The sequence below is a fragment of the Sus scrofa genome, chromosome 1 (assembly GCF_054392235.1).
Source record: "Sus scrofa isolate SSC_HxYL_T2T_F1_AM1 chromosome 1, Sscrofa_HxYL_maternal_Yorkshire_Landrace_v2.0, whole genome shotgun sequence".
Lineage (NCBI taxonomy): Eukaryota > Metazoa > Chordata > Mammalia > Artiodactyla > Suidae > Sus > Sus scrofa.
Window position 1 is genome coordinate 278,238,668 of NC_139383.1, and position 23,451 is coordinate 278,262,118.

Here is a 23,451-nt window from a genome sequence, read left to right on the forward strand (position 1 = left end):
TGTAAAAGGGGATAATAACAATTCTTACCTCACAGGATTAAGGTGGGGAATAAATAATATACTGCAAGTTATTAGCTTCCCACTTAGCTCTGTGACCTCAGGCAAATAGAAACCTTTGCGTCTTTCTCACCTGCAAAATGGGGATCATAGAAGTAACAACTCTACTACGTTTCTAATGAGGGTGAATTCAAAGATTCACTGTGAAGAGCTAATGAGATAACAAACGTAAAGTACTTAGAATAAGTACTAATGTTCAAAAGAGTTCAATTAATATTAGTCATTATTTTTATATTACTAGGCAGAGTCAAGATCTCAAAAGGCCTTTTAAGCTATATTAGGTGTGTGGATTTTAACCTGGAAACATACGGAACAACTGAAAGATTTTAAGCAGTGAACAGATCTGCCCCCCACCCCCCCCGGAAGGCTTACTCTGGATACTGCAGAGAGGCAAGAGAGGTAGAAAGAATTCAGTCAGGAGGAATTACATTCATTAAGATAAGAGAGGATGGCGGCCTAGACCAAAAGGACAGCAGTGGAAAGAGAGACAAGGGCATGAATCAATAAGATTTGCTGTTTGGGAGTTCCCACAGTAGCACAATGGATGTTAAGGACATGGCAATGTCTTTGAAGCAGCCTGAGTTCCAATCCCCGGCCAGGGACAGTGGCTTAAGGATCCTGTGTTGCCGCACGTGTGGCACAGGTCACAGCTGCAGCTTGGATTAGATCCCTCATGTGGGGGACAGGGGGACACCTCCATATGCTGCAGGTTCAGCCGAAAGAAAAAAACAAACAAGACTTGATGTTTGGATTCAGGGTGTAAGAAATCCCCAACATCTTACTGATCTTTCCCTCCTTCCTACCCTCTATCCACCTACTAAAAATTCAAGAATGTCTCTAGTTCTCAGTACTGACCACTCTGAAACTGACTCTAAAACTGTATCTTCAGTTCCCATCTTTCTTGTGATCTTCAGGTCCAAATTTCAACTGTCCTTGGAGAGCTCCCCATGGATGGTAACCTCATCCAATATAACGCAAGTTAAACCAATGATTCATTTCCCCAGAAAAATCTCAATTTCCCTATTTTTAATGCTAGCTCTGCTATCTTTTGCTCCCAGTCACCTAGGTTAGAAACTCTGGAATCGTCATCCATCTGGTTGTGAAGATTTTCTGATACAATCTCTTGACACCTCAACTATTAAAAATAAAAGCAAATGTGATGCAAAATAAAAGGAAATATTCAAGTATCAGCCCTCATTACCTCTTTTCTATTATAACAGGTTAAGGTGTCTTCCCACTTCAGCCACTTTGCCCTTCAATCTTGGATTATTATACCATGGATCATACAGATACACATGCACGCACACATGCACACACTGTCATAGGTAGGGAGAGCTATCAAATCTCTTGACTCCCTTTTTAAATTAGTTATACGAGTTATAATTACTCACAAAAAGTACAGTGAGAACAGAGACAAATATAACTCTAATGGAGTACACACTGGGAATTTTTGTTCTTTTGCATGTCATTAGTTGAAAAATATAAGAGTATCAGGCAGAGAGGGAATAAAATCCTATCTCAGTAGTGAAAACACCTGCTAGTCACTAGGAACTCTACTGGGAACAATGAACATGACCAGCTCTTCAACTACAGATCTGAAAAGGGATCTCACTGTCGCCCAGGGGCATAAAGACTACAGTGCCCACCTGAGCGAAACAGCAAATCTAGATAGAGCCCACCTTGTTCAAGGGTACATGGAAAATAAAAGATCTGTTAAAAATACTGCAAGGATCTTGGAGGGTGAATATACCTCTGAAAAAGATTAAGATATTTCAGGAAACCGGCATCCTTAAATAGAAGAGAAACATGACTTCAACAAAACAGGAACAGAAAGCTATAAAGGATGGAAAAGAAGAGGATAAAAAGATAACAAATGAAAGCCTTAAAAAAAGAAAAAAAGGATGGAAGAAAAAAGGGTGACTTTCAAGGAAAGTAAAAATACATGGTATCAGACACAGTACCTATAGTATGTAGAATTCTTGCCAAAATGTTTAAATATGAACTTAAGCATGAGGAAATAAGAGAAATCCTAAACATAGGCCATTCTACACAATGGTAAAGATTCTTTAAACAGCCAGTGTCAGGAGTTCCCGTCGTGGCGCAGTGGTTAACGAATCCGACTAGGAACCATGAGGTTGCGGGTTCGATCCCTGCCCTTGCTCAGTGGGTCAAGGTTCCGGCGTTGCTGTGAGCTGTGGTGTGGTGTAGGTCACAGACGCGGCTCGGATCCTGCGTTGCTGTGGCTCTGGCATAGGCTGGCAGCTATAGCTCCGATTCGACCCCTAGCCCGGGAACCTCCATATGCCGCAGGAGCGGCCCAAGAAATGGCAAAAAGACAAAAAAAAAAAAAAAAGCCAGTGTCAGCAACATGGATGGAACTAGAGACTTTCATACTGAGTAAGTCAGAAAGACAAAGACAAATACCATACGATATCACTTATAACTGGAATCTAATATACAGCGCAAATGAACATTTCCACAGAAAAGAAAATCATGGACTTGGAGAATAGACTTGTGGCTGCCCAGGGGGAGAGGGAGGGAGTGGGAGGGATCGGGAACTTAGGGTTATCGGATGCAAACTATTGCTCTTGGAATGGATTTACAATGAGAACCTGCTGAGTAGCATTGAGAACTATGTCTAGATACTTACATTGCAACAGAACAATGGGAGAAGAAAAAATGTATACATGTATGTGTAACTTGGTCCCCATGCTGCACAGCAGCGGGGGGGGCGGGGGGAGTCAATGTCAGAGACCACAAAAATTTTTAAAAAAGAAAAGGCAAAAGAACCGTTCTAGATGAAAGGAAATTAGAGACATGATAGCAAAATGCAGCGTATGACCCCTAATTGGAATTGGGCTCAAAAACAAACACCTGCAAAGGGGATTATTGGAATAAGTGGAAAAATTTAAATATGAATTTTATGTTAGATAATATTATTGTATGAATGTGAAGTCTTCATAGTGACAATAGTATTGTGGATATACTGAAAAATATAGTTATTCTTAGGAGATACATGCTAAAATACTACATCGTGATGACTTGATATTGAATTGTTCAGCCAAAGAAAAAATAAAATACATCTGTGTGTATAACTGAGAAGGGGGAGTGAGTGTGAGTGTGGAGGGGGAAAGGGAGGCATTACCTAACCCCTCATATTATAGGGAAACAGATATGCATTTTTCTATTCCCATTACTTATGAGTAATACTTCATGTTCCTAAATTCAACATAGACTTACTCTGCTCATCCAAAAATCAGTAACCACTGATAACTTCTTAAAGTAAAAACCATACCACTTCTTTAATAGTATAGTCAGCATAGCCTTGATACCAACAGCTAACAAGAATGTTACAAAAAAAGAAAAATTATACAAGTTCCCCAGTAGCTCAGCAGGTTAAGGATTCTGTGTTGTCACTGCTGTGGCTGGAGTCGCCAGTGTGGCACAGATTCAATCCCTGGTCCAGGAACTTCCACATGCAGCAGGCACGATCAAAAAGAAAAAAAGAAAAATTATAGCCAAAATCTTTCAGGAATTCCCTAGTGGCACAGTGGGATAAACATCTGGCATTGTCACTATAGTGGCCCTGGATCACTGCCATGGTACAGGTTCAATCCCTGGCCCAGGAACTTCCACACACCACGAGCACAGTCAAAAGGCAAAAACCAAAATAAAATCTCTCTGAACATAGATGCAACAAAAATAATAAAATATTAGTAAACTGAATCCAGCAATATGTATTAAGAGAGTATCATGACCAAATGGGCTTATCCCATGAATGCAAAGTCAAACATTTGAAAATAAATGTAATTCACTGTAATAATGAAGTGGGTGGGGGAAGGGCCATATGATCATCTCAAAAGATGCAGAAGGAGTTCCCGTCGTGGCGCAGTGGTTAACGAATCCAACTAGGAACCATGAGGTTGCGGATTCGGTCCCTGCCCTTGCTCAGTGGGTTAAGGATCCGGCATTGCCGTGAGCTGTGGTGTAGGTTGCAGACGCAGCTCGGATCCTGCGTTGCCGTGGCTCTGGCATAGGCTGGTGGCTATGGCTCCGATTAGACCCCTAGCCCGGGAACCTCCATATGCCGCAGGAGCGGCCCAAGAAATAGCAAAAAAAAAAAAAAAAAAAAAAAAAGATGCAGAAAAAGCATCTGGTAAACTGAATATCCATTCATAACTCTACCAGCTGGCAACCCGGAAACTCCAATTGATGAAGACCCAAAAAAGCTGTAACAAAAAGTCAGCTCCCTCTAGTCAAAGGACCAGAAAAAGGGGCAGCCTAACAAGACAGAAAACCTTTAGAAAATAACCACCAAACAATATAGCCAAACATCACAGAAAAATCTGTGTGGTCCCATGTTCACTCAAGTCAGCAAAAGACAAGCAAGGACAACACCTAGACTTCTACCTTTGCCAGGCTCTTAAAGAAGGATCCCATTCGTCACCCCCCATCAGGTTGGTGTCAAAGAAAACCATGTGGGGAGCCGGGCAGGGCTTTCAACATCCCTACTGCACAGTAATGGGGACCCCCTCAACGTGATTTTAGTGGAGATTTCCTCGACTTCCACTCTCATGCAGCCATGGAGGGAGCAGCAACCAACAATGAGGGGAGGCACCACTGCACCCAGCCAAGGAGGTATGATGGAGGCCTCCTAGGGAGCCAAAACTCCCATCCCCACCCTGCAGTAAAGGGAAATCCCTCACTCTGGTTGTCAACAAAGGCTGATGAAGGAACCCAGACATATATTCCAACCCAAGAATACAAAAGCAAGAGTACTCCCCCTTCCCAGAGCAGTGTCAGAGAAAGGCAGCAGAAAGACACTGGGGAAATAATTTCAAAGCTCTGCAGGAAATTTTTCCAACCTAGAACTCTATGCCCATACAAACTATCAACAAATGTAAGAGAGTAGAATTTTTCAGACATGAAAATACATGTAAGAAATCAAAGGCACCCTTCCTGCAAGTCCAGTGGTCTCCTACAAGAACATGAATATGTCCTTCAGCAAACAAATTAACACCAGAGCCAGGAAATAATGAAAGAGGAGAGTGGTGAAGGGACATTCCAAGATTACAACAATACAGCTAACTTTACACAGATGAGAACTGGAAGGTAGGAACCATTATGAAAAAGGGAGGAAGGGGAGTTCCCGTCGTGGCGCAGTGGTTAACGAATCCGACTAGGAACCATGAGGTTGCGGATTCGGTCCCTGCCCTTACTCAGTGGGTTAACGATCTGGCGTTGCCGTGAGCTGTGGTGTAGGTTGCAGACGCGGCTCGGATCCCGCGTTGCTGTGGCTCTGGTATAGGCTGGTGGCTACAGCTCCAATTCGACCCCTAGCCTGGGAACCTCCATATGCCGCGGGAGTGGCCCAAAGAAATAGCAAAAAAAAAAAAAAGTTAAAAAAAAAAAGGGAGGAAAAAGCAGCCTTGATAAAAACTGCAAGTTTGGAAAAAATTAAGGATATGGTAAAGCAAATAATGTAAGGGGGGTGGAGGACTTAGAAACTCAGAGGGGGAGGTAGAGAATATGATTTTTAAAAATACAAGTGTTCCCCTCATGGTTCACTGGAAACGAACCCGGCTAGTATCTATGAGGATGCAGGTTCAATCCCTGGCCTTGCTCAGTGGGTTAAGGATCCAGCACTGTCGTGAGCTATGGTGTATGTTGCAGATGAGGTTCAGATCCCGCATTGCTGCGGCTGTAGCGTAGGCCAGCAGCTGTGGTTCCAGTTCAACCCCTAGCCTGTGAACATCCATATGCCACAGATGCAGCACTAAAAACAAAAGAAATTTAATAAATAAAAATTAAAAAGAGTTCTCATCATGGTGCAGCAGAAATGAATTCGACTAGGAACCATGAGGTTGCAGGTTCCATCCCTGGCCTTGCTCAGTGGGTTAAGGATTCGGCATTGCCATGAGCTATGGTGTAGGTTGCGGACTCGGCTCGGATCTGGCATTGCTGTGGCTGTTGGGTAAGCTGGCAGCTGTAGCTCTGATTCGACGCCTAGCCTGGTAACATCCATATGCTGAAGGTGTGGCCCTAAAAAGCAAAAAATTAAAATTAAAATTAAATAAATAAATAAAAATCATAATCTTCTCCATGCTCAAGCACTTTTTAGGCTGCAGGCAGCAATGCACATATGGCCAAGTCCAAGAACCACCCCACACATAACCAGTTTCAAAATGGCATCAATAAGCCCTAGTCATAAAGATAGACTTTAAGGAGGAGGAACCTTAAGTTCCTAAGGATCCTGAACTTATTTAAGAAACAAAATGATCTAAAAAAGATGCAGACCAAAAAAACTAAGACCAACAAGGCCTTTGTCAAGCTTAAGGTCCTGAAAGGCATCATTCCCAAGCTTGGGAGACATGCTTGTACTGACAATGCCAGGGTACGAGGCTCTGCTGATCTGAGGCTGGCACCAAGGCCAAAGTCAAAGCTAAGGCTCAGGCTCCCAGAGGTGCCCCAGCCCCTACAAAGTAGAGGCTTCAGTCTACCAACAGGAGGATGGAAGAATTCATGTGATGCCCTGGGCTACTCTTTACACAGGGCTGTTGTCCCTGTGCTATTTTGTGCAGATAAATGTAAAACTACATTTTGTATATACATGTATACATATATACATTTTGTGCATATAAATGTAAAACTATATATACATATGCACACACATATATCCCATATATATAACAAAAGAAATTTAGCATAATTTTAAATTTTGAATGGATTATAAGAAAAAAGTTTTATGACTTTGAGGAATCTCCTTGAAACAGGATTATGACAACACACCAAAAAGGAAGAAAATGTTAGTCTAGCACACTACATGACCTATGTTCAAGAGTATTTAAATATTCATAGTAACACAATCTTTAGAATTAGCCAAAGGATAAATAAAGGAAAATTTGGTTCTGGTCATGGACCAGAACTAAAATGATCATATAAAGGTAAAAATATAGCCTAGAGAAAGTAGAAAAGCAATTCTTCCCTTAGAAAGTGGGGAGACAAAAGACACTGTTGAAAGCTAATGGAATAAAGAGGATTAAGTACATTACATTAAAATATAACTACTACAAGAATTAGAAATAATATAAAGACATAAAATAGGGGAAAAGAGAGAAGTATTATAAAGGCAATCATTCTTCATTCAACAAATACTGTCTAATGTTAATTAAGAGATAGAGATTTATCTAAGGGTTATGGGTTAACCACCAGAAGAAATAAAAAGCAAAATCAGTTAATAGAGGCTATTCCTAAATGGGTGTGGAGTAGGGTAGAAAATTATTTCCCTTCATCATGAGTTCTTACAAATTAACTGATTTGTTAACATGGGCATTTATTTATGGCTTTAACTAAAATTTTTCAAGTTTGACAAACACATTCTGTTGGTAAAGCTTTAAGACAACAGGCCCTATCACACAGGGTGATATGAACTGGAACAACCTGTGTGAAGGATAATTTGACCTATTTAGTAAAATTACATATAAATTTGCTCTTTGACCCAGCAATCCCACTTCTAAAAATCTATCCCAATGGCACGATAAACAAAAAAAAAAAAAAAAAAAGGCAAAAAGGCACATACACGAGACCAGTACAGTATCATTTGTGATAGCACTACAAGCAACCTAAATGACCATGAGCATGAGACTGTTGAATAAACCATGGGCCACCCTATTACGCTGTTGGTGGGATTGTAAATTGGTGCAACCACTGTGGAAAACAGGATGGAGATGCCTCAGAAAACTAAAAATAGAACTACCATTTGATCCAGCAATCCCACTCCTGGGCATCTACCCAGAGAAAATCATGACTCGCAAAGACACATGTACTCCAATGTTCATGGCAGTACTATTTACAATAGCCAAGATATGGAAACAACCTAAATGTCCATTGACAGAGGAGTGGATCAAGAAGATGTGGTACATATACACAATGGAATATTACTCAGCCATTAAAAGCAACAAAATACTGCATTTTTGGCAACATGGATGGACCTAGAAATTATCATGCTAAGTGAAGTCAGCCATACAATGAGACACCAACATCCAATGCTTTCACTGACATGTGGAACCTGAAAAAAGGACAGACTGAACTTATTTGCAGAACAGATGCTGACTCACGGACATTGAAAAACTTCTGGTCTCCAGAGGAGACAGTTTGGGGAGTGGGGGGGGATGTGCTTGGGTTGTGGGATGGAAATCCTGTGAAATTGGATTGTGATAATCATTATTCAACTACAGATGTGATAAATTCATTGAATAATAAAAAACAGAATAAATAAATAAAATAAACAAACAAACCATGGACCATCCATCCAAAGAAGTAGTACACTATGCCTACAGAGAAATGAGGATGACCTCTACATACTACTGGAAGTGATCTCTTTACAGCATATAAAATGAGAAAAGTGCACATAGAATGCTACCATTTGTCTGAACGGCTGGTGAGGGGAAGTGTAAAATACACTTATTTACCTTTTTTCTAATAAAACTAAAAATGAAAATTTTCTTTAAAAAACTAGCTACCGGGAGTTTCCTTCATGGCTCAGCAGTTAACAAACCCAGCTAGGATCCATGAGGACGAAGTTTCAATTCCTGGCCTCGCTCAGGGGGTTAAGGATCTGGGGTTGCCAACGAGCTGTGGTGTAGGTCACAGACACGGCTTGGATCCCCCAATGCTGCGGCTGTGGTGTAGGCAGCTGTAGCTCTGATTAGACCCTTAGCCTGAGAACTTCCATATGCTGCGGGTGTGGCCCTAAAAATCAAAAAATAAAACTAGCTACCTATAGAGGAGGGAAAGAACAGGGTGATGAGGGAAGGACAGAAGTTAGATTTTTCTAAATATACTATTTTGATAGATTTTGTTTTGAAACCATAGAAGTCATTTATGTAATTATAAGACAAAAAATTTTTAAAGCAATCCCAAAAAATTCAAAGAAAAAAACACTTTGAATTGATATGGTCAAACGACCACAGTGAAAAACTATTTCTAGTGGTTTAAAAACAGTAACTTGATTATTCATTCCTAGTGGGATATACTCCAAGGACAAAAAGAATTGCCAAATTAGAAAACAAAAAACTGGAGAACCCATTGTGGCTCAGTGGTAACAAATCCAACTAGTGTCCATGAGAACATGGGTTTGATCCCTGGCCTCACTCAGTGGGATAGGGATCTGGCACTGCCATGAACCATGGTGTAGGTCCCAGACTCAGCTTGGATCTGGCATTGCTCTGGCTGTGGTGTAGGCCAGCAGCTACAGCTCCACTTTGACCCCTAGCCTGGAAACCTCCATATGCCGTGGGTGCGGCCCTGAAAAGACAAAAAAAAAAAAGGACAAAAAAAAATGTTTTAAAACTATAGCCTTGAATTGGAAATATCAATATGAAAATGTGATACAGTTTACGTTAAAAATGAACACACACACACCCTAGTTCTGAACCCTGGAGAACCAGAGAAATAATGACTAACCAAGCAGCCAAAAAAAAAAAAAAAAAAGAGTTCGAAAACCCAGACTGGGAGTTCCCACCGAGGCTTAGCAGAAATGAACCCAACTGGCATCCATGTGGGTTAAGGATCTGGTGTTGCCACAAGTTTTGGTGTAGGTCACAAAGGCAGCTTGGATCTGGTGTGGCTGTGGTGTAAACCAGCAGCTGAAGCTCCAATTCCACCCTTACCCTGGCAACGTCCATATCCTGCACCTGCAGCCCTAAAAAATCAATCAATAAACAAACAAACAAACCCAGAATGTAATCTCTAACACCATTTCCCACTGAAAGGAAGCAGACTCCTTAGAGAAACGGCACAAAACAGGTCTGGAGCAGGAAATATACAAGATGAGCCTGGAACATCTTGTCATACCAAAAGGCATGGAGCTATTAAAAACTACCAAGATCCTGTCAAAAGGACTCTAGATGTTAACTTGAAGAAGCTCCCGATAGACAAAGATAGGACAAATTAACATAATGAGGATAACTACAGTAGAGTGAAATACAGCAAATAGGTTTAAATCTATGTGTTTAAAATGATATTCAAAAATTTTTTTAAAAAATCAGTCACCTTGGGAAAATGCTAGGAAACGCAGTTTGAAAAACAAACTGAATCAAATATTTATTCTGCCTTTCCAATATGAGCTGTACCTCAGGGTAACCAAATAGTTGATACACAGAAGTTTTTCTTGAGAGAAGTAGCCTAGTTAATATCAAGAAAAAATGATGGGAAAAAAAAAATCACCACTTTATAGCCCCCGATAAACTGATGGATTAAAAGAGATAACCAGAGACCACGCCTCCTGATAAAAGTACTTAATCACCACCTTCTAGGTATTCTCACCAAGAAAATGAACTTGGATCTCATCACATCACTAAATCTAACTACCAATTTGTAGGAAATAAAGGGGATAGAATATACTAAACAGGATGCAATAGAAATTACATAGTCAATGAGATCCTGCTGTATAGCACTGGGAACTCTATTTTGTCACTTATGACGGAACATGATAATGTGAGAAAAAGGAATTTATATGTGTATGTGTGATTGGGTCACCTTGCTGAGAAGTAGAAAATTGACAGAACACTGTCAAAATAAAAATCATTAAATATAAATAAATTAATTAAGGGTTTAAAAAAAGAAATTACACAGGACAAGTAACCTACTTCTTCAATAAACTGAAAGGGGGAAAAAAGAGATTATGAGATAACTTATCAACCAGCTATAAAGTATGACTTCATTCAAACAAAACAACTGTTTTTAAAAAAATTGATATAACTAGAAATTTGATAACATACAGAAATTTTTTTAGGTGTCATTGTTGCTGTATTTTTAAAGAGAATTCTCTCTTTTTTTTTTTAAACCCCAGTCTGTTCAGAAAAATGTGTCCCATCCACTCCAAACAATGTTAATGATAGCTGCCACTGACTCAAGTAATTTCTCTGCTGAGGGCTAGATATAAGACTGCTTTTAATCCTCACGACAACCCCAGAGGTGAATTTACTAGCTTCCTTTTATAAATTAAGAAACTGAGGCTCAGAAACTTAGAACTCGGATGGGAATCACGCATATTGCAGGGACTCAAACACAAGTGTCCCAGGTCCCCAATCCCCCTCACTCCTCTCACACAAGAGCTGCTTGCCTGAAGTCAAACAGCATCTTTCTCTAGACTGGTTTCCTTCCTCCTATTCATTCATACAGCCTAGGCGAGATCAATGCAACATTCCTGAAACCTTTCCTGTGGTTTCAAAAGTTTATTTTTTTCGCTCTAAATCTAACACGGACAGATTTCCCCTTAGCCACTTGGCCCAGCCCACTTGAAGTCTTCGTCATCTAACAGAGCATACACATTCGCTATAGAGCCCTTAAAGATTTCTTCCTTTCTCACCACAGACCAAAATCCCTTCTCCCAATTATAACTTTTCACTTCTCCTCAGAAAAGCAAACACATTATATAAACAGTCCTCACCTTCCAAACACTCAATTTATAACATAACTTTACTAACCCTGGCAAGTCATCTCGAATTCTTCTCTCGCCTCTTACATGTAATTTGTCACCAAGTCTTATCAATTCTACCTAAAATTTCTCTCAAAGTCATCCTTTTTCTTATGAAAACCAAAACTTCACTTTGGGCCTTCATCTTCTGCAGCGTACACTGTAACATAGTTCCATAAACCAGTGGTCTCCAATTTTTTCCCATGTACTTCTACTAGTTAAAAATTTGAGCATACATTTGATATATGAATATTTATTTATAAATTATAAGAATATCTAGGAGTTCCCGTGGTGGCGCAGTGGTTAACGAATCCGACTAGGAACCATGAGGTTGCGGGTTCAGTCCCTGCCCTTGCTCAGTGGGTTAAAGATCCGGCGTTGCCATGTGCTGTGGTGTAGGTCGCAGACGCGGCTCGGATCCTGCGTTGCTGTGGCTCTGGCGTAGGCCAGTGGCTATAGCTCCGATTAGACCCCTAGCCTGGGAACCTCCATATGCTGCGAGAGTGGCCCAAGAAATGGCAAAAAGACAAAAAAATAAAATAAAATAAAATAAAATTCTTAAAAAAAAAAAAAAAAAAAAGAATATCTAGAGGTTTCACTTGTGGTGCAGTGGGTTAAGGATCCAGTTTGTCACTGCAGCAGCTCAGGTCACCACTAGGGTGCGGGTTCAACCCCTGGCCAGGGAACTTTCCACATGCCGTGGGAGCAGCCAAAAAATAAAATAAAATAAAATCCTTCGTAAAGTAAAACAGAACAGATGTAAAAAGTCTTACTATAGTAATCCATTGTATATTATTAGAAAACACAAAAAAAAACGGAAATTTTGAAGATTGATATAGAAACGAACTTAGGTTCTAACATAGTCTTTTCACACCCCAGTGGATTACGCTGCACAAGCCAGAAGTATCGCTGTTCTAAACTCCTGCTGCCAGTTATCTTCCTAAAAACCCAAATCTGATCATATTACATTCCCAACTCAATCCTTCAATGGCATCAAGTCCCAGTGGCACAATCCAGCTTTTTCACCTTCATCACCTATAATCTTTATCCACAGAGTCTGTTTTCCAGCTGTACCTGTTACCTCCCTATGTCTTTTATACACACAATTCCCTCTGCCTGGAATGTCTTTATGCTCACCAGTCACTGATCTATACATAACATTCTAAGAGAAAAATACATTCTAAATGCCATAACCATATTACAAATAAACTTTTGAAATGTAACCCATCTTTATATTTTAAATATATATTTTCTCACTTTCTCTATTTGGCTCCTTTTCAAGTCCAAAACACTTGGAAAGAATGAGTAAGGGTTCCAATTAAAGCAGAGGAGACCAACTTTGTTTTGTTTTCTTTGCTTTATTTTTCATCCTTGTTCATCTTTCCATTTCCCAACAAAATCCTTTCAGGCAAAAAGGATGTTTTGCAAATCCAGACATTAGTCTCCCCTACCCCACGCCAGGGCCAGGTAAAAGGCTTAACCTTTGCAATGCACAAGAATTCCTGCCAGGAACTTACAAACAGATTTAACAGCCTGAATAAAAAACATTTTCCTACAGTAATACTCAAGTTTTACCTTACCTGTTTCAACCTTCCTATCGACTGCTCAAACACCTCACAATGGCTCAGATTAGAATGATGCGATCACACCAATACACTTTCCCGAAAAGTCATTAAAATTCAAGGGACTGACTCTGGACACTAATAATGGGGGGCTTAGTCTCTAGCAAGACTTTTGCTATTCGACCCCAAGTCTTTGCACTGTCTCCAGTGGAGAATGGGAGGGGAGCACTGTAGTGGAGAGAGGAAAGAGAAAAGGCAATCGAGGGCCCTGAAGAAGTCACATTTCAAATCCTAGTCTTATCCCACAGAAGGAAGATATGTTAGTTGTGCTGTACAGCAGATCTCAAGAAGAAGCCAGCCTATGGCATCATTTGGTAATGGGGTCCTTTAAGGGGTTTTCCACAAAAAGCCAGCAACAGAGCTATCTTAAAAAGGTGAGGCTGCTCCTCTGTAGCAGAAAACAAAGAAATGGGTTTATCTCTACTTTCATGTCATATAACCTCCACTGTTCTTCCTCTGGAAATCCCTCCTCTCTTCTCCCATTATCTTTTTTTGTTGTTGTTTCACCCTCTTCTGAGAACTCTATATCTGTCTACACAACTCATGTGGGCCAAATCTCAACCACAATGAGATACCACTTTACACAAAGTGGTGCAATTGCTTTGGGAAACAGTTTAACAGTTCTTTAAACAGAATCACCATATGATTCAGCAATTCCACTCCTAGGTATATACCTAAGAGAAACAAAAACATATGTCCACACAAAATGTTCAAAGTAACATTATTCATAAGAGTAAAAAAGTAAAAACAACCCAAATACCTAACAAATGATGAATGAATAGATAAAATGTGGTTTATCCATACAATGAAATATTATTCAGTAATAAAAAGTAATGAAAATTCTCATATATGCTATAACATGGATAAACTTGGGAACCATTACGTTTAGTAAAAGACAAAGGAATATATATTGTATGATTCCATTCATATGAATTGCCCAGAATTGACAAATCCACAGCAACTCTAATTAGTGATTGCCAGGAGCTGAGAGGGTTTGAGGAAATGGGGAGTGACCACTAATAGATATGGGGTTTCTTTCTAGAGTGTTCTGGATTTGGGCAGTGGTATTTCTGAGTATACTAAAGACCATTTGATTACACACTTCAAAGGAATAAATTTTATAGTATGTGAATTACATCTTAATAAAGTTGCTCTCAGATTACCACAGCCTACAAGACTCTGCTCAGGCCCCAGCCTTTCCACCAAGGGTCACTACCCAAACCCACTGCCCTTTTCTCAGTTCCTGAAATCCACTGAGGTTTTTCTTGCCTCAAGGCCTTTGTCTATGCTCTCTGCCTGGAATGAAGTCTTGCCCAGTCTCTTTACATGGCTAATGACTTCTCATCCTCAAATGTCATCTCCACAGTAAGCTCTCAGACCTCGCTGCTCTATCTCCCTTCATCCTCTCGCAGCAACTTGTGTTTATACCACATCCATAGCTTTACATGAATTGATTTTTTTTTTTCACCTGTCAGGTCCATTGGACTGTAAGCGCCACGAGAGTAGGAATAAATATTATTCACCATTAACTACCAATGTCTAACAATATCTGGCATCTTAATGTCCATTAAGTGGTAACTAATATTTTATTTCCCCAGTATGTCATGTCTCCACACATGCTGCCCCCTCTATCAAGACTACTATCACTGATGCCCCCAGCACCACTGTCACTGCCACCCTCACCATGGTTTCTACCCCCTTTGCCACCACTATCACCCCTTTCACACCCTTACTCATCTCTCCTCTCTCAAGTGAAATATCATCTTCTTGATGAAGCACTCCTTCCTTGGAAGCTGTGCTTGGGCAGTCTCTCCTTCACTTATTCACCACAGGCTGCATCTCCACCACAGCAATGATCTTGTCTGATAGATTTTTCAGCAGTGAGGAGGCCTGGAGGAAGTTGGTTTTGTTTTACATTTCTGTCTCACTACTACTCTGGAGAGCCTCAAAAAAAAATCTTTTCACTTTTGTGTCCCTAGGATTTCACATACCACCAGGCCACAATATAGCACACCCACCAATTATAATAACAATGATGACTAATATTTATTGAATGCTTAATATGTGCTTGACACTCTTCTTAGCTCTACAGTGAGTGACTGAATGAATAAATGATAAGTTCCTTAGTCACCAACCTCAAAGAGGTCATGGCCTGACAGGGACAAAAGACAGGTATACAGGCTAATGTGGAATAAACCCCACTATAAGGCCAAATCAACTGCCCTGTCCTGTCCCTATGCCTTCAACTCTTTGAGTATGCTTTTCTCCAAGTCCATAAATGTCAGGTTTCTTCAAACTCACCTAGAATACTTCCTTCGATTACTTACAATCCACTTCCTTCCCTCGGTGCCTGGAAACAATTTCTAGGATGTCACCACAAGCAATATTAAACTGCCACAGTTTCCTGCTGTGTGTCTACATTATCAGTTAAATTGCTTCATATTAACCACATTCCAGTCCACTGGGATCACTCAAACAGTAAATAAGATTTAAACATACCTGTCCAAGATTGCCGGTTACCACTGCTCCTTTTATCTCTCTAGATAAATAAATGTCTGCTCAGGTTTAAGGTTCAGGAGCTTTCCAGAGTGCTACCTGCATACTCGTGACCTTTTCTTTCCTTTGTCAAGTAGATGTTTGGGTTGAGACAAGACAAGGTTCCTTTATTTAAATGAACATGACCTTAACACTCTTCAGAGAAAATGGCTGGCTAGACTAGGGCAATGTGGCTTAAAAACTTATAAAACAAACACTCCTCTTCCTCAAGCAGCAAAATGTTACTTTTCAACTCTATGTACATTCCACTCAGAGCCTTTCCGCGGGATCTTAATTCAGATCCCAAACTATTTTTTTTTTTTTTTTGTCTTTTTGCCTTTTCTAGGGCCGCTCCTGAGGCATATGGAGGTTCCCAGGCTGGGGGTCGAACTGGAGGTGTAGCTGCTGGCCTACGCCACAGCCACAGCTTCGCAGGATCCAAGCCACGTCTGCGACCTACACCACAGCTCACGGCAACGCCTGATCCTTAACCCACTGAGCAAGGCCAGGGATCAAACCCGCAACCTCATGGTTCCTAGTCGGATTCGTTAACCACTGTGCCACCATGGGAACTCCAGATCCTAACCTATTTCTTAAATGCATTCCGTAAACTCTTTCTAAACAACTTTGTGTATCAGGTACTAGGTTTGACATAGGTAACTTAAAGACAAATAAGATAGTTCCTGCTCTCAACAAGTTATATCAGGCTTAGTACAGGAGATACACAAGGAACTGGATTTAGCACTACAATGGTGATAAACACAGAGGGCCACAGAAACAAATGAAGGACACCTGGCCTAGGTAGCAGAGAGGGCGCACAGATGAGGGGCACCTGGCTTAGGCTGGAGAAGGGGAGGGAGCTATCATCAGGGCAGGACTCCTGGGTGTGGCATCTGATTTAAGGCTTATAAACCCCCATTTTCTCATTTGAAAAATGTGGCTAACAGTACCTACATCATTGGACAGTTGTAAGGATTTGATGAAATGGTTCACATAAAGTATTACCACCGTGCCTGACACAGAAATTATGCTCATCCAGCCTTAGTTTGAAAGAAAAGTCTGCTCCAACACTAAACCTCAACACCTGTGCCTAGCAACACACCTGCTTAACTACCGCTCCTTTAACAGACACCAGCTTCACAATTACACAGAGTACTGGTTTTAATCAACCTTTAATTTTTAATGAATGTTGAGTCCCGCTCTGCATGTTCAGTCTAATTCCTGGATCATCTAGACCCTCTTCTCCCTTACCCAAAATGCACAGTTCTCTGGCATTCCTGGTATAAAATACAGCCGTTTTCTTAGTCTTCTGATAGAGAAGGTATAAAAGAAAACAACCACTGGGTTTTTAATATGAGCCCGGCAGTCACGTTGATGCTGTGTTTATTGCTAATGATGACCCTGTAACATGTAGTCCTCGCCATTTTACCCTCAGGGAAAAGTGAGGGTGAAAGAAGTATTCTGTACAAAGTTTCAGAGTCAGTAGACAAAAGAGCTGGAATCTGAATCCAAATCTGTTTCCACAGTGTCAGCCTGACTGGGCCACACAGTACAGAGATGAGGCAAGAAAGTTCAGGCAGTCAGAGCAACTCTCCTGCTCCCCACCCCAAGGCTGTCCCACACCATGCAGCCTATTTAGACTTAAGACTTCACCTCAGTCTTGAACACCCTCAGCTAAGTCCGTGCTTTCCTGTCAGGATGGAACGGACAGTCAGCAGTAACCAAAGTTCTGTTTCCTCCAAAAAACTACTAGCTGGCACCTAAGTAGATGGTTTCCTGACCACTGGTCCATCTTCATTCCTGCCGGCAGGCTGAAGCCACGCAGTCACCATAAATCACAACCACTCGCTTTTTGTAACTTCTCTCTTCATATTCTCTTTCAGCCTCACCACAAGTAAAGCTCACATTTTCCCCAAGCCTAAGTTTGAATCACCAAGCAGTCTAGTTTCAAGATCAAGAAAGCTATCTTCATACTAATTTCACGTGTTAGCATAGGTTCTCTTGCCAAGTGCTCAGATACACAGCAACAGGTTGCACAAAACACACCTGAGGCCTGCAATGTTCAAGAGCAAGACAGAGACCCGATGCCTAGTCATCTGAACTTCCACTTGTTGGATTTTCATGTTGATTCCGACACTGACTTGACTCCTATCTGGCAAGTTTCTGAACAGCTCTGTAACAAGAATAGTAAGAAGCTTCACAAGTATACTCTGCGACATTAAGGTGGCTTTTGTAAAGTGTTTCTAAGTACTATTGAAATCCAAGTTTACAACGCTTTACTTGGAAGCAGGAGCTAAGCTTGGAGTGCCTCTTTAATCCCAATGCTTCCCAGACTACGTCTTTTTACTCCCAAGCTTCTTAGGCTCTTAAATGGAGCATGCTTCTCTTTCCCCTCATTTCCACAAAAATCAACAATTAACAGTGTGCTCATCCAACTCTTCCGTTTTCATTATCATAAGCAAACTTTTTCTAGTCTCAGGGCTTCTGCAGTCAATTAGATACATTTTGTGAATGGAGGCCTAAACTGGTCGCCCAGGAGGCTAGGCAAAGGTCACACTGCAGGAATATGGACTGGACAAGAGATGCAATACTTGAATAACTATTAGATTTCACCCATAAGGTCCTTCCCCTTTCAAACTTCCCCAGCATAATTCTCAAAATGCTGAAATAAACACATTCCTCAGACTTTCTTGGAAGCAGGTTTAAAGTGTCCTAGGAAAGCTGTTTTAAGGAACAGCCTAAGCTGTTAACTTTGTTTCTAAGTGCCCTTAAACAATTCTATTACTCATAGAGAAAAAGTGAACATTTGTTAGTGATTAAAGATAAGGCATCTCCTGTTCTGGAACTGAGGAAGGGAGAGGCCAAAAGAGGACCTGGCTGGGAGGGGAGATAGAGTCCAAAGCAACACACCCAAATGGGACTGCGTACAAGTTGCACTTTCCAAAGTCAATTTCTAGGTCTAGAAAGAGGGTAACAATGTTTCAATGGGTTCTGAAGTCAGATGTATCAACAATTTCCCCGGAAAACTAACCCTCCACCAGGGACACCAGATGAATGAATGAGGGAATTTGCCAGATTGGATTACTAAACCTTTCCAACGATTATCAACATCAGGTGCTCAGTTACAGCACAGAGGTATCTTCCCTCACAGCCTTTGGCCCCTGCTGTGAGGAGACTTTCAGAGACTGAAGGGAGAAACAGGAGGAGAGAGAAAAGGGCCTTTCTCCCCAGGACATTCAGACCTTAAGTCCTTAAGTGGCCTCTCCCTCGGAAAACCTTACGCGACTTTTTATGGGGGCCCGCAGGCCTTCAGCAGCCAGGCTGCCACCTCAGGACCTGCCCAACTCTCAGGGGCGGCCCAAACACACAACACCCTTGGGGAAGTTGCTTCCGGAGGTTCCTCGCCCTCCCCCCAACACTTGTGTGACCGTTTTCAGAGGCTCTCCGTAACCCGGGGGGAGGGGGCCACCTTGTAATCTCAAGCTGTTTCAGCCCTCAGGTGAGGAGAAGGCACCTGACCACCCGCGCCCTTGCACCCCGCGCGCACCCCGCCCCCGCGCCTCCCTGGATCGTCATGGCAACAGTCCCCCTTCCCGCGTGACGCCGGCACGCGGGGCGCCCCTCAGGTCCCGGCAACAAGTCCCCCGCGCGGCCCGCGGCCTGCAGCCCTTGCCCGGCCTCGCCTCCCCTCGCCCGGCCCGGCTCCGCCCGGCCCGGCCGCACTCACTTGATCCTGGAGCCCATGGTCCCCGGGCCTCCTCATGGGCCCGCGGGCCCCGCTCGGCGCTGCGCTGCCCGCCCGCCCGCGGCCGACCGGCCTCCCTCCGGCGCTCTCCCCGCCCCTTCCTCCCTTCCCTCAGGCTGGGCCCGCCCGCTCGAAGCTCCCTCCCTCGCCGCCGCCGCCTCCCGGGGTTAATGTACTCGCTTCAGCCGGGCGAACGCCATGGTCGCCGGCGCGCGTGCCCGGCGCGCGCCGCCCCCTCCGCCTCTCACACGGCCGCCCCCTCCCGCCCGCGCCGCCGCCGCCCACGGGGGCTGCTGGGAAGTGTAGTCCGCTTGCGGGAGGCGGGGCCGCCTGAAGGCTGTGGGGGGTGGGCGGGGACGACGCTTCCGCCCGAGTGGACGCCCGGAGCTCCGTGGCCGGTCCCTTCCGGGTGCAGGCCCCTGAAGGCCTTCATTCCCAGTTTTCCTGTTGACTCGAAGACCTTCATCCCATAGAGACCGTCAAGCTCACCTGAAGAAACCTTCACTCAATTCCTCTCCTATGGAGTCCTCCCCTCCCAGGAGCTTGGGTGTAGAGATAATCTGTCTCCCACTCAGGCTTCCATGAACACACAAGTTTCCCTTTGAAAATCGTATACCTTCCAGTAAGTTCCTCAGGGGAGCCATAGACCTACTTCTGTCACACTAGCCACTTCCCTAACGTGTGTCTTGATGGAACCTTTAAGGAGATCTCACGTACCCACAGGAAAGCCACCTGGGAGCTTCATAGGACGCCTTGAGTGGCTCTGCTCTGCCCCTACCCTTGACCTCAGCCTCCCTTCATCAGCCATTTGGGGGGCTCCAATGCAGAAATCTCATGCCACCGTAACAGCCTAGATGAAGATTAAGGCAATGCAAAGGAAGGTACTTAAGAACCAAGATCATCAACCTGCTCCTCCTTGGGGTTCACTTTCATGAACATTCCAATATCATCCCCTCTAGGCCCGCAGGAATCACAAAGGAAGCAATCATGATCGCTTTCATTAGCTACCTTTCAATGTGTGAGTGATTGAGTATCCTCTCTCAATCAGGTGCTATATTTCCTCTACCTGGTTAGAACCAATCCTCCCAGTAATCTTGTGAGTTTATCCCCGCTCCTCCCAAAGAGGAAACTGAGGCATGTGCTCAAGGTTACATAAGTAGCAACTGGTGGAATGGAGATGAGCATCCAGACTGAGAAATTCCAGACACCTGACATAGTTTGCCCACAGGTGAGAAGATGCTGTGGGTTCATGGTTCCCTTTTGAAATTAGGCTCTTCTTTTTTACAGTTTTCTGTTCTGAAATACCATTCATCTCGTCTGCCATTTTAGCTCTTATAAATTCGTGGAGTGTCTCCCTACCCCACAGTCACCACAGTAACTAGTCCCAACCGGGCAGAGAGCAAAGAAAGCAAGAACTCCTTTGAGAGTTACATTCTGGATAAAGATAATGTTTCTCTTTTGCCTATGCCCTGAGGTTGTTGAAGGCATAGGATGAACTTTTTTGAATTAAAATAAACAAAGTGGAAAATGTCCAAACTGCCTTTTCGAATTCAAAGTCTCTTGCACCCAGACACCAACACTGACTTATAAACATCCCCAGGAGCAAAGCTCTGCTAGACAGAGGCAGGGCCTCTGTAGTGTTTATTCACCTTGTTTCCTATGAACCCTCTCCAAGGAACAGTTGTTATCAAGATCTTCCCTGGAATGAGCAGCCAGTTCAAAAGCTCTGAGCAGGAGACTATAAATAAAACAAAATTATTTGGTGGAGGGGAAAGCTGGCTGTTTTTCAAAGGATGTTGTAGCCATCCTGGCCACAGAAATGTCTGAGTGTCTGCTGGGTGAGGTGGTGGTGGTGGTGGAGGTGGTGGTGGTGGTGGTGGTGGTAGTGGTGGTGGTGTGTGCGTGATGCAGGGAGAGACTGGAGGGGGAGGCCTGTGAATCTGTCCAGGTGGCCTCTGAGACTACGGGGTGGTCTGGGGAGAGAACATTGAGCGGGGAGTTAGGAGTCTGGCTTCTCATGCTAGCTGCTTCTCCAACACATTTGAAGCAAAAGATTTTAAGCAAATGTCTGCTTCAGTTTCCTCCTGGTAGAAGGAATATAGGAGGAGTTCACATCATAAGAGAGAGGGTGATATAGGAATTAAGCGGGCAGGCTCTGGAGCCAGACTGCCTGGGTTCAAATCTCAGCTCGGCCTCTTACTAAATATGTGCCCTTGAGTAAATTATTCCCTTTCCCTGTGCCTCAGATTCTCTGTCTGTAAAATGGAAATTATAGTCATAGATCTATCTTATGGAAATGGCATGGAGATTAAATGAGTTAATGACACTTATAAAGTACATAAACAGTGACTAGCATGTGGTAAGCCTTTAAAAATTATCTGCAATTTAAAAAATACTGTGTAATGGAAACAACCCAAATGTCCATCAACAGATGATTGGATTCGGAAGATGTGGTATATATACACAATGGAATACTACTCAGCCATAAAAAAGAACGACATAATGCCATTTGCAGCAACATGGATAGAACTAGAGAATCTCATCCTGGGTGAAATGAGCCAGAAAGACAAAGACAAATACCATATGATATCACTTATAACTGGAATCTAATATCCAGCACAAATGAACATCTCCTCAGAAAAGAAAATCATGGACTTGGAGAAGAGACTTGTGGCTGCCTGATGGGAGGGGGAGGGAGGGGGTGGGAGGGGGGAGGGAGGGGGAGGGAGTGGGAGGGATCGGGAGCTTGGGCTTATCAGACACAACTTAGAATAGATTTACAAGGAGATCCTGCTGAATAGCATTGTGAACTATGTCTAGATACTCACGTTGCAACAGAAGAAAGGGTGGGGGAAAAATGTAATTGTAATGTATACATGTAAGGATAACCTGACCCCCTTGCTGTACAGTGGGAAAATAAAAAAAAATAAAAAATAAAAAATAAAAAAAATTAAAAAAAACTGTGTAATAACATATATGGGAAAAGAATCTGAAAAGGAATGGATGCGTGTATATATATAACTGATTTACTTTGCTGTAACCTGAAACTAACGTAACTTTCTAAGTCAACTATACTCCAATACAATTTATTTTAAAAATAATAGAGGAGTTCCCGTCGTGGCTCAGCGGTTAATGAATCCGACTAGGAACCATGAGGTTTCGGGTTCGATCCCTGGCCTTGCTCCGTGGGTTAAGGATCCAGCATTGCTGCGAGCTGTGGTGTAGGTTGCAAACGTGGCTTGGATCCTGCATTGCTGTGGCCTTGGTGTAGGGCGGCGGCTACAGCTCCGACTAGACCCCTAGCCTGGGAACCTCCATATGCCGAGGGAGCAGCCCTAGAAATGGCCAAAAAAAAAAAAAAAAAATTATTAGCAATTATTATATACAAGACACTTAGCACAGTTCGACATTTATTTTTATTTTTTTAATTTTTAAATTTTTTTTTTTTATTTTTAGGGCCGCGCCTGCAGCATATGGAGGTTCCCAGGCCAGGGGTCGAATCGGAGCTGTAGCCGCCAACCTACGCCACAGCCACAGCAACTTGAGATCTGAGCTGCATCGGCGACCACACCACAGCTCACAGCAACGCTGGATCCTTAACCCACTGAGCAACACCAGGGATCGAACCCACAACCTCATGGTTCCCAGTCAGATTCGTTAACCACTGAGCCATAATGGGAACGCCGCATTTATTATTAATTGTAATAATCTTCATAATAAATAGTCCTTTACTTGGATTCAGGAGACCCGAGTTCCCAACCCAGAATGTAATTTTTTATGCTCTTAAAAAATTAGAATTCTGCTCAGCTGTAATGATAGAAGACTGAAATAACAGTTGCTGGGGGAAAAAAAAAAAGTTTCTCTCACATAAGGTCTAGAGATGAACATTCCAGAGCTGATATGACTTGTAGACTTGTTTTCTGTCCCTCAGGCTGTGACCTCTTTGAGGATGGGGACCTGGAATTCTACATTATGGCTCCTCTCTTCCCCACTTTCCCACTTTCTGCCTCTTG

General features: G+C 42.7%; 1 protein-coding gene across 50 annotated transcripts in view; it reads right to left on the reverse strand.

Annotated features, from left to right (window-relative positions):
* The window catches only part of DENND1A (DENN domain containing 1A), a 520,477-nt gene extending 500,819 nt beyond the window's left edge, over positions 1 to 19,658 (reverse strand). For 28 of the 50 annotated variants that reach the window (XM_084995754.1, XM_084995700.1, XM_084995729.1 and 25 more), the window contains exon 1: positions 19,421 to 19,658. Coding sequence is in view for 21 of the 50 variants with exons in the window: in XM_021074718.2 (XP_020930377.2) it covers positions 19,421 to 19,437 (17 nt within the window). In the remaining 29 variants the exon portion in view is untranslated. Of the gene's footprint in view, positions 1 to 17,739; positions 17,867 to 19,420 lie in introns of those variants that run through there. The other 22 variants (XM_084995823.1, XM_084995806.1, XM_084995822.1 and 19 more) reach the window with 5 other exon arrangements.
* Between the last annotated feature and the right edge of the window lie 3,793 nt (positions 19,659 to 23,451).